The 11,860-nt window shown below is 41.2% G+C and overlaps 1 protein-coding gene across 1 annotated transcript in view; it reads left to right on the top strand.

Annotated features, from left to right (window-relative positions):
* HAPSTR2 (HUWE1 associated protein modifying stress responses 2) overlaps window positions 1–2,370 on the top strand; it is a 6,192-nt gene extending 3,822 nt beyond the window's left edge. The window contains exons 2-3 of the mRNA XM_059385968.1: window positions 1,795–1,811; window positions 2,239–2,370. Of these exons, the coding sequence (XP_059241951.1) occupies window positions 1,795–1,811; window positions 2,239–2,370 (149 nt within the window). The remainder of the gene's footprint in view (window positions 1–1,794; window positions 1,812–2,238) is intronic.
* The last annotated feature ends 9,490 nt before the right edge of the window (window positions 2,371–11,860 follow it).

Raw genomic sequence — 11,860 nt, 5'->3', positions numbered from 1 at the left:
CGTGCTTGTCGAAAAGGATGCTCGAGACCATCGTTTTCTTCTCAAAGTTAAAGATTTCTATCAAGTTTGCCATACAGAAACTTTTAAAGTATTCTAGAAGAGGCCTCGTATGACTCGGACTTTCCCGAAAATGTAATTCTAGCAGAGAACAAGTATTATGTAGTAGTTAGCAAGATCAGCAAAAGCAGAAGTATCCGGTCAAAAGCGGGAGCCTGGTTTATCTTGTTCACAGTTAATATTCCTTAGCACTTAGCACAGTTGCTGGTGCTCAATAAATGTTTGTTGAATGAAAAATGTGACCTTATTTAAAATTCTTAAAGGGGAAAGACGAACAGGTGTTTACTTGGTTATAGGATACATTTATCCTCTATTATTTGGTTATTTGCTTTAACCATTTTTTGCCAGTTCAGTTACATTTTGTCAAAATGTGAAACTTGACATCTTGGTGAAATCTGGAATTTTCTATTTTTGCTCCACTTTACCATGCACCTAACTTGTACAAAGTGTGCAAGTAATACATATTAGGATGTAAGGTGTTTTTTTCTTTATATAGTTGGTTATTATGGTGATTATGTGATGGTGTGAAGGGCTGCTATAATGGTTGGGCAGGTAATACTTGATATTGAGTCCATTCAGTGCTCTTTAGGAAAATTAAGCCAACAGTGGAGATCCTGAGATAAAAGATGGTGGTCCTGGTGGCGCAGTGGTGCTCCTTTAACTGAGGAATGTAAAAGGTTCCTTTTCCTGAGGTTATATCTTTTTGGTGATCTCTGTTTTGAATTGGAAGACAGACTAGTCAGAATGAACTGGATTTTATTTAAGGATACAGCATGATATAACTAAAAGGGCATGAGCTTTGTATTAAAAAAGGACCAGCAGGAAAATCCCAGTCCCACAGCTTCACTGCATGATTTTGGGGAAATCACTTAAGGTCTCTTGACCTCAGTTTTTCATCTGTAAAATGGAACTTTGTGTCTCCTAAAGTAGTCACGAGGATAAGATGATGTCCATAATTTAAGTATCGAGTCCAGTGCTTAAACACATAAGGGTGCTCAATAAATGTTCTCTCTTCTCTGTAAGTAAAGGTCAGCAAAACATTAAAATCCATTGTATTTTAGAAAAAGCAGGAAAACAGATCCATTTAGAAATCAGAAAGTAGAGTCTCTGTGTTTGAACAGGAAACTGAGAGTTGAAACTAGCCTAAATAGCCTAGGTCTTGTATTACAAGTGTGTTCAACTCATGAACACTCACGATAGTCACCGTGCATACTAGGGCAGCCTTGGAGTTCCTGAAATTGCCCAAGCGGTACATCTTACCGCTGGAGTTGTGAAAGATCTGCATCCTCTGGCCTGAAAATAATATGAGAAGGGGGATAAGAATGGAAAGGATTTGGAAATGAAAGTCTTAGGGACACCTAAAAGGCCAAAGTGGTTCTGGATAGGGGTGGGTGAGGCAGAGGAGGTGGAATAGTTATGGAAGGGTTGGGAGGAAGTTCAAACATACCGATCTCCCTCAGGCTCTTCTAAAACAAGCGTATAAAATATTGTAGATAGATGAGTAATACCTTGACTTTTAGGTTCATATTAGAAAGTTGTTTCTGGTTTCATTAGCGTGGTCTTTGGAGTAGATTTGTAATCAACTAATGTGTTAAAATAATACAGCAAAATAAAGTGAATTCCCAGATAGAATAAAAACTTCCTGTTGAGGCAGTCTGCCCATACTTACTGAGGAACTGTGCTATGTCCTGAGAAGGGATGTTAAACAAACCAAAAACGGTCTTTATCCTTGAGCAGCACATCCTATTTGGAAGGTAAGTTAATGTAGTGAAAAAAAGCACTTCTAATTGTAGGAAAAGCACCTAAGGACTGTGCGAAAGAATTCAGAGGACAAAGGTCATCCTTGCCAAGAGGGTCCCAGCTTCTAGAGGAGTAGCATTTGAACTGGGCTCAGAAAAATGTGTACAAAGAGAAGGCACAGGGGATACCAGCAGGAGAAGACTATCGGACCAAGTCTGAGAAGGAGAGAAAGGGTATTCAGGGCATCACAGGAGCCAGGGAGGGGAGGCAGAGGCCAAAGTATATTTGAAGGTCTCAAATGCCTGGCACAGCCCTCTAGATTCTATCCTAGGGCAGGAGATGATACCGCCCCTTTCAGGAAGATAGCAGGGTGCCTGGATGTCCCGCAGGGATGTCCCCATAGGCTGTTCTTAATGGGGACTTTGCCTTTTGGTTAATCAGGCTTGTGGAGATGTTTACCTCAACAGGACGTCCTCTGGAAAGCCTTTGCCTCCTCATACCCTCCCACACCTCAAACCGTACGTGGTAGGAGACACCTCTAGGGTGTATTCTGCACTGCTTCTGGAGGACTGAGAAAGCCTTTAATTCCAGCTGCAGAATCTCTTGGAGGGCTAGTACGGAAGAAACAAAATCCTTGTGCCTTCCTTTCTGTCATTCCTGCTGCTTGTGTCCCAGAGCTGTCCTCAGCTGCAGGACCAACCGAGCAACCACAGTAAATTCTTTTTAAGATTTTATTTATTTATTTGACAGACAGAGATCACAAGTAGGCAGAGAGGCAGGCAGAGAGAGAGGAGGAAGCAGGCTCCCCGCTGAGCAGAGAGCCCCATGCAGGGCTCCATCCCAGGACCCTGAGATCATGACCTGAGCGGAAGACAGAGGCCCCAACCCACTGAGCCACCCAGGCGCCCCAACCACAGTAAATTTAACAGGTATGGAGAGTGGTAAGAGGGTATGTCAGTATGAGGGCAGGGACCTCCTTTGCCTTGTTTTCTTCTGTAATTCCCAGTGCCTAGCACAGTGCCTGATCCATATGGGTACACCAGAAATATTTATTAAATGAGTGGATGAGTAAGCCCCATCCGGACTCAGGTTTAGCTATTTACTCTCTCTCTTTCTGTTTGCTTACTGCCCAGGAAGGGCACCTGAAACCCATGCTCTAATTTCTAGATGATTTCTCCCTTGCACACATTTACCCTTATTCCTATCAGATTCAGCTCTTTGAAAAGTGGTCAGTCTCATGACCACCTGACTTGGGAGTGTCCTGAGTTGCTTATGAAGGTAGCAGCTCCAGGCGAGTTAAAAATCTCAGTAGAAAGGTCCCTGAAGTGACCTGCTTTCAGGAGGAGGGCTCAGTGAATGTGATGCCTAGTGAAGTCTGAAGCCCCATGCCCCTATTGTGAGATTTGCGACTGAGTCTTGGAGCTAATTTCTATGTATATATGCATGTATGTATGTTTCCTGTATTGAAGGGCCTAAGAAGTGGCTGTTGAGACAGTCACCAATTGTGTGACCTTTTTTTAAAAAAGATTTTATTTATTTATTTGACAGACAGAGATCACAAGTAGGCAGAGAGGCAGGCAGAGAGAGAGGGGTAAGCAGGCTCCCCGCTGAGCAGAGAGCCTGATGCAGGGCTTGATCCCAGAACCCTGGGATCATGACCTGAGCTAAAGGTAGAGAGTTAACCCATTGAGCCACTCAGGCACCCCAGCAATCCTGTGACCTTAACATGTAATGCTGCGGGCATCCCACCTTCCATGATAGCATGGCTGAAGAACCACAGAGAAGTCTGAAACTCAAGGGATCCCATTGTGAGATTTGTGATTAATTCAGGAGCTAATTTAAAACTGATCATTGGTGGTGAAATTTCTGTGTGGTCTTAAAAAAAAAAGTGATTTTCTCCATTTGTACTTACTGTCTTTATCATCACTTTGCATCTCTCTCTGTCTCTGTTTTTTTTTTTTTTTTTGAAGTTTATTTAAGTAATCTCTACACCCAACGTGGGGCTCAAACTCACAACCCGGAGATCAAGATGCTCTTCTGACTGAGCCCTCCAGGTACCCCTCACTTTGCATATCTCATAGATTTTCCTTCTAGGAGTATAGATGAGAAGAGTGAGTTGAAAACTTGTCATTAAATGAAATTTCCTCATTTGTGTCCTTTTATAGGAGCCTGAGAAAAGGCTCTGATTTCCTAACTTTTATCCGACTATTTTATCCAATTCTTTATGAGCTGAGAGTTAGGAAACATTGTTGTGAGATCATGTTGTCTTTATGAAATGATTGAATAGGGTTAGTTGTTGATCAGCCTGGGCCTTCGTGGAGGTTTATAAACTTCCTCTAGTACTGTATGCATGGTGGGATCCTTCCTGAGTTCAGAGCCAAGAGGGACCTTAAAGATCATCTAGGGCAGGGTCAACTATTTGGTGTATAGATGGGACAAGTGACCTCACTTGGGAGGGCTACAGTGACTCACTAGTAAGACTCATACTGCATAGCAGGTTCCAGTCTATTGTTCACGGTGCCTCCCTGAGTTATATTGTGTATGACCTTTAAGTTACTGTGCTGATGATGAGTGGGACTAGCAAACTTGTATCACGCAGCTACGCTGGCACAGCAAGCACACTGTCTTTACTGTGTTGTATTTCTTTGCGGGAAGCTGTTGGCCTCATGCATTCGGGAAATAGAGGTCGTCCATTCCTTGCCACCAGCGTACTGCAGCCACCAGCCAAACTAGACTACTCGAAATTTCCTTTCTATCATCTCTGGCCTCTGGCCTTTCTAATTTCCATACCTTTCTCTCCCTTCCAAGTTGAGGTTAAGGTCCCCTCCCCAAAGTTCTCATTTTGGACTCATCACAGAACGCGTCAGTTTGTGTCTGTCCACCCCACTAGACTGTAAACCATTAAGTCTCCTCCCAACGAGATCTCTTCCCTAGGGAAGTGTGTACACATCTCTGTTACTGCATGTGTAGGTTAAAAAGACATATTCAAGGGGTGCCTGGGTGGTTTGGTGGGTTAAAGCCTCTGCCTTCAGCTCAGGTCATGATCCCAGGGATCGAGCCCCACATCAGGCTCTCTGCTCAGCGGGGAGCCTGCTTCCTCCTCTCTCTCTGCCTGCCTCTCTGCCTACTTGTGATCTCTGTCTGTCAAATAAATAAATAAATAAAAATCTTTTAAAAAGACATATTCAACATTACATCATACTTTTATATATTTTTAAATGTTTTTCATATATATATATATATATTAAAGATTTTTGTTTATCTTTTTGACAGACAGAGATCACAAGTAAGCAGAGAGGCAGGCAGAGAGGGGGTTGGGAAGCAGGCTCCCTGCTGAGCAGAGAGCCCAATGAGGGGCCCGTTCCCAGGACCCTGAGACCATGACCTGAGCCGAAGGCAGAGACTTAACCCACTGAGCCACCCAGGCACCCCATACTTTTATATTTTTTAACAGAAGAATTATTTTTGTCATAAAATTATGCTGTAGGAAGGAAAGCTCAAAATAAAACTTTGGAGGAGCAGTTTTATTCCATGGGACATTATATGCGCTTCCTCAAAGAAGTATAGTCTGTAATAATGAGTTATCAACATTCCTCCTCATTTGCCGGTATGATTGTGGCGTCTCGGGGGTCAGTGGCGAGCCCATGGGATTCAGGTTGAAGTTTTGACTTTCCCAATAGGTGACTTGGAGCAAGTCAGCCCTTTTTTGCCTATGGTATATGAAATAAAGAAGTTAGTTACGCTAGATGATTTTTAAGGTGTCCACAAGCTCTGGTACATTCTGATCTGTGATTTAATTTTAGTAGGCAGTGCTAGGGATTACCTTCTTTCTATGATATTCTCATTTTGATAATCTAGTGTCTGACTAGCTGATCTCTGCGAGCCCCTTGAAGCAAGGACTTCCAGGCTTACCTCTTTTCTTTTGGTTCCATCTTCCCCAGCAGGTCAAGAATTTAAAAAAAAAATTTTTTGAATGCTTAAGGGACTTTTTTATAGGCGGATGTCCCCTTATTCAGACACTATTACGTTTCAAAAATAATAAGTTGAGCAGTACAGTGTTAGGGAGGAGTTCATAGACTCAGTAGATGGGGGGGGGGGCTGGAAAACCACCTAGTGCACATGCCCCAGCTCTGGTGAGAACTGGATGGAAATCATCCTGAACCTGTGACTTACTGTCTTCATCTTAAACATCTTTTACCAGAGTCCAAAGCCGCCTTCTTCAGGAGGTACAAGCAGGTCTTTCTGAAAACAATCCTAGATTCCTCAGAATGTAGCCTGGTGTGCTGTTCTCCTTCTGTAACCTAACTGCAGGCAAACAGCCTGTCCATCTCAGTGGAATAATCTTGCATTTTTTTAAAGCTTTCATGTCCAAACCTTGGCTTTAGACATTTAAAACAATCTAATTCTCTCTCTCTTTTTTCTTTTCTAGCCTCTTAGTTGGATATAATACTGTTTGTTTCTATGATCCCCAACACTGCCAAAAAACCCCACATATGGTACATATTATATAGTATGTTTTATATTTACCCTCCTACCCCTAATAGTAATAGAGACCCTGGTTGCAAATTTCTCATTCTTCTTGAAACCCCAGGCTTTCTTTGACACCAGTACCCAATTTCACATTTAAGTGTGAATATCTTAAATTGGAAGCTTATGGGAAAGTTGGGGGAAACGTTAGATCATTAAGAAAATCATGTGCTTAACCACGTGGGAGCCTCTTAAATACAACTTTGGTGGTCATGACCCTGGCCAGAAGGGGAAGCCTGTGATGTCACCCCTTCCCCAAGTCCCAGTTTCACGGATAGTATCTCTGAATGGAATTGTCTGAGGGAGATTGTTCCTTGTGAAAAGTTCACATGATGGAGTTTGAAGAGCTTGTTTCACTCGGAGCCCAGCGGGACAGAGTGGTTTGGAATGCAGCATTCACAGTGTTCTGTTTGGCTGAAAGCTGTCACAGGGAACAAGTACTTAGCAAACAGCATGAACAAGGATTTGAACTAGAAAACGAGAAGGGCCTTGACAACTTTGTAATAGTGGCTTGTCTCCTCCAAAACTGCTCAGTGCTCCACAAGAAGGTAATAAAGAAGACTAGGAAAATACATAAATACATCTGGGTCTCATTCAAAACAACCCAGTATAAGAGTGTCCTAATTTGGGTCAAGTTTGAACGGAGGTTACTGGGTTGCTGTGGCCATCTCTACTTTACTTCAGCTGATTGGATTTTTACCTCTTTTTAAGGCAATAGCCTCAGACTAAGTCTGTGCTTACAGGATGTCCACACAACCTGTTGAAAATAGATCGATCAATCAACTGCTTAGTCTGTTTTCACAATGCTAAATGCCTGGGTCGAATGTTTTTCTTTTTATATTTCTCTGAATTACCTGAATAGACTTGTTGATAGTACTCTTGGCTTTTCAAACAGAATTATGTGTAATTTAACAGGGCTGTTCTTTCAGTATTTACATTTCCTTTGCTTAAAAATTGGTTCTTCCTCTGTCTTTTTTTTTTTTTTAAATGGGGATATAATTGACAAATCCAACAGAAAGATATCTAAAGCGTACAATGTCATGATTTGATGTACTTACACATTGTAAAAGCCCCCCCCCCAACTAGTTAATTAACGAGTTCTTCCTATTTCTCAAGATCTCTTTTTAATATTCCCAATTTCAGGTGCTGTCTGTGCCTTATAGATGGAGCCTGAATCTTTGTGGCTGAGGAAATGTAGGTACAGCAGGTGGCGTGCGTGACAGTCGAAGGCTCTGTTACGAGGCTGTCTTCAGGGATGCTGCGGGAGCCCTCCTGCTTAAGGTAAAACATGGATCTAAGACAGTGCTTATCACAATGAAGATTACATTTATACCTGCGTTCGCCCTGTAACGGCTGGCGTTCTAGCAGGGAGCCAGTAGTTGCTATATAAAGGGCCAAGAGAGCACAGTACCCACCCTCAATGCATGTTAATAGACTCAGTGGAGAGCTTTAGCGTTGTGTATGGACATACCCTGGTTCATTGACTTCAGTTTAAAAAGAGATCAAATCCAATTAGACAACCTCTTCCAAATTCAATTCACTTCAACAAACACTGTTAGGATGCCAGGCACTGTGCTACCTCATGCAAAGCATTTGGATTTTATTTTACCTTTTCAGTTTGTTGTGGCATCATGTCAGCACAAGTTAAGTTGGTAAATATTGAGGTTTTGTTCAGAAGCTTCAAGAATGCCTTTTCTCATTATAACTCCTGAAAATTGTAGAATTCTCTTCTCTGCTTGGAGGGCCTTCATCTGGAACGCCTATTCCTTGCCTGGATACAGACTCAGGTATTTCAGAGATGAAGACGTAGTACTTATCAGTGCTTTGTGTCATAGCCCTTTGGTTTTGGGGGTCCTGTTGGTCTCAAGAGGAATTAGTGGATGTGCTAATTAGTAGCATTTAGGTTGTTTTAATGATAGATTCTCTTCTGGGGGGGTGGTTTCCAATTTTAGTGCTGTCTAGTGGAAATATAATGCAAGCCATGGGGTGCCTGTGAGTGGCTCAGTTGGTTAAGCACCGGACCCTTGATTTCGGCTCGGGTCATGATCTCAGGGTCCTGGGATCGAGCCCTGTGTGGGGCTCCCTGATCAGCAGGGAGTCTGTTTGAGAATTCTCTCCTTCTGCCCCACTGCCAAATAAATAAATAAATCCTTAAAAAAATAAATAATGCAAGCCTCACATGTAATTCTAAATTTTCTGGTAGCCACATTAAAAAGAATAAAAAGAAAAAGGTGAATTAATTTTAATATATTTTATTTCGCTGTCCAAAATAATTTCATTTAAACATGCAGTCAAATATAAAAATTGCTAATGATATATTTTACATTATTTTTTAAATCTTGTTCGTCTTGGAAATTTGGTATATGTTTTGTATTCACAGGCATTTGCCTTCTCTGGACTTCGGTCTTGGCACATTTTACGTGCTCAGTACGTGCACTAGGCTAGGGACTCCTGTATTAGAGAGCACTGTCCTAAATGGACGTAGCTTCCAAATGGGGTAGAGCTTATGGTAACTCAAGTACATTGACCCCCCTTGAGGGATTCAACAGCTATACTCAGCTCCATCAAGAATTTGAATCCCTGTTGTCAGATCTGGCTTTATCAGCCACTTTGCTTCAGGAACAGTGACTGTGGTTCTTAGGTTGAGTACTGATTTCTCCCTTCTTTCAAAATGTGCCTTTAGTCAGCTATTACTCCATGGACTTGTTTCCTGAATTACAGGATTCAATAAGGAGGGGAACACCTTAAGGCTTGAGATAGATAATTTTATAGTAGAGAGAAAAGGAAACGCTTCTCTTAGCAGTAAATAAATGTTCTCACTCCCTTTCACCACAGCAGCGCTGACTTGAGGAACTACTGCATGTAAGGCCATGTGCTAGATGCTCTGAGGGAAATAATGATGACCAAGACATGGTTCCTGACCTCAGGAGCTCAGAGTATACTGTGAGCGAGGCAGTACACAAGAGTTCAAATACACATATGCGCGCATCTGTGCACACGCACACCCACACACTAAGACAAACTGTATTTTAGCGAGTGACTTACTTGTATTAGGGTCACAGACTAGGGAGAGCTTAATTCCAGCTCAAGAGATTTAGGAGCTCACCGTGGAAGAGGTAACTGAACTGAGCCTCAAAGAATCACTTATAATCAATCCCAACACATACAGACTCAAATTTGAAGTAGGTCCTAACAGAGTCAAAATTCTCTGATGGCCGGGAGATTTTCTGCATACGTTTTCTGCACCGGGTCAGTCTTCAGTGAAATTATTTTCTATCCTCACAACGTGCCCCTTGGTGCCAGGGTCAGAGACTCCACAGGGCCGAAGTTAGCTCCAAACGAATGTGGCTTCTCCAGTGTTACTTGACTATGTTCATCGCCTTCTCAAGCTGGGGCTCCAGCCATAGGCTCTTTGATTAAAATTAATGTTCTTTGAGGTCTGACTTTCCTGTTATATAGCTACTGATTTTCATTTTCATTGTTGGCTTTAGAAGGGGAGTAGGGAGCATTTAATTGTTATGCTTATCAGATTTATTTGTCAAGCGTTTTGCAGTTTATCAAGTGTTTTTGCATAGATAATTACATTTGATTCTTTTAGTTTCTTTATCTGACAACAGTACAGATTAAAAAAAAAAAAAAAACTGCAGCCAAGAGAGGTACAGACTTGCCCCCAGTCCTTTGGCTAGCAAGTGCTGGAGCTGGATGCAGCCATGGTCTTCTGACTTTCTGGCCAGAGTGTCCTCACCTTGTCTTTCCTCTTCTCCAAGTCCTATCCTTCAAGGGCTGAGAGATAAGAATATGTAGGCTAGCTCTCTTTTAAGAAATTTAAGGAACAAAAATCCAATCACTAACAACAGATAAATAAGAGAGGGATTACTCACATTGTAAAATAGTTATTCCATTGGTTAAAAAAGTGTCCTTCTCTGGAGGGGTTAGCATATAATTTCATTTACAAAAATATCTTCTGCCCGATAGCTAAGGAGGGCATTTATTAGGTGAAGTAAAGTATACATAGCTCCACGGAGTGAGTTTCTTGAAACTGGCAAGAATATTTTCTTCATATGTCAGTTTTCTATTTCCAGAAATATGTCTGAACTCGAAACCTCTGAAATCAGTGAAGAATTTCAAATTGAGTAGGGTTTTTTTTCTTTTTTTCCTGGTAAAACACTCTTTTTCATATTCAATGAGTTTCACAGGATGGAATGCATTTTATTTTCCAAACCATGAAAGTAAAAAGTAAAAACCATTGCTCTGCCTTTAGGAAATTTCACTTCTAGTTCCTTGTTTTGGTGAAACCCCCTTCTAGTTCTGTTTTCAATGGTGTTCTGAAGAATCATCAGCCTTAACAATGGCGTGGAAGAATCAGATGTGACATACAATGCAACCAATTAACAAGAAAACCCCAGAAACAGCAAAACCTACTGGCATGGGTCACAACCTTATATATTTCGTATCTTATTACCATTTGATATACATCGAGATGAGGCAAATAAGCAATTTTAATGGGAGAGAAATGAAACTTCGGCTGCATTAAGTATTGACCTATAACATAACAAGAAATGTTATTCATTTTCTTCAAAACTGCAATGTTGGTGTATGGTTTTTGTTGGAAAAGTAAGATCAGCAGATAACTGCCAGAATTAGGGGAAGAGATGTACTATTAAAATGCTGTATGATTGGACGTCGCTAAATGCAGTACGGCTAAGTAAAAAGAGCCCTCTTCTTAATTGAAAGCATTTTCAAATGATAAAAGGTAGAGTGCTGAGTAAATATTTCTGGGAAGTTTCTGTTCTGACACATGGAGGGTTTGAGTGCTATTTTGACCTCTTATTAGCATTCCCTAGCAACATCCACCTCCCATACTTGGAATTGCTGGAAAGGTTTTAACTGAAATTACAGTATTTTTCTGCCCAAGAAGGGAAAGCAACATATTTAACACAGAAGGGACTGTGAATGTAAGTTAGCTTCAGTCCCAGAGATGTACCCTGTGATGACATCATGCATCTCCACTTTGATTCATATATTGATTGCTGAAGGAATTTTGTATAGACTGAAAATTGTACACCAAATTGTGCTGGGGGAGGAACTCTGGACCAGGAGGTGAGAGGCGGGGTTCTCAGTCCTAGCTTGCCGTGCCTTCTCTGGACTTGAGTTTCCTCATACGTAAAATGGGGGGAAGGTTGGACTCCGCAATATCTTTCTTTTTTTTCTCTCTAATTTTATTGAGGTATAATTCACAAATAAAATTGTGAGATATTTAAAATGTACAACCTGATGATTTGATGTCTTTATACACTGTGAAAGGGTTTCCCCCACCTCGAGTTGATTAACACATCCATCACCTTATATGTACGCCTTTTTAAAAAAATTAATTAATTAATTTATTTATTTGACAGAGAGAGAGATCACAAGTAGGCAGAGAGGCATGTACGCCTTTATTTTTTATGCTGGGAACATTTAAGTTCTACTCTCCTAGCTGATTTTAATTATACAATATGGAGTTATCAACTGTAGTTACAATGTACAATCTCGTTTT

Source organism: Mustela nigripes, chromosome X (assembly GCF_022355385.1).
Source record: "Mustela nigripes isolate SB6536 chromosome X, MUSNIG.SB6536, whole genome shotgun sequence".
In the NCBI taxonomy this organism is placed as follows: domain Eukaryota; kingdom Metazoa; phylum Chordata; class Mammalia; order Carnivora; family Mustelidae; genus Mustela; species Mustela nigripes.
This window is presented reverse-complemented; position numbering and strand designations above follow the sequence as displayed.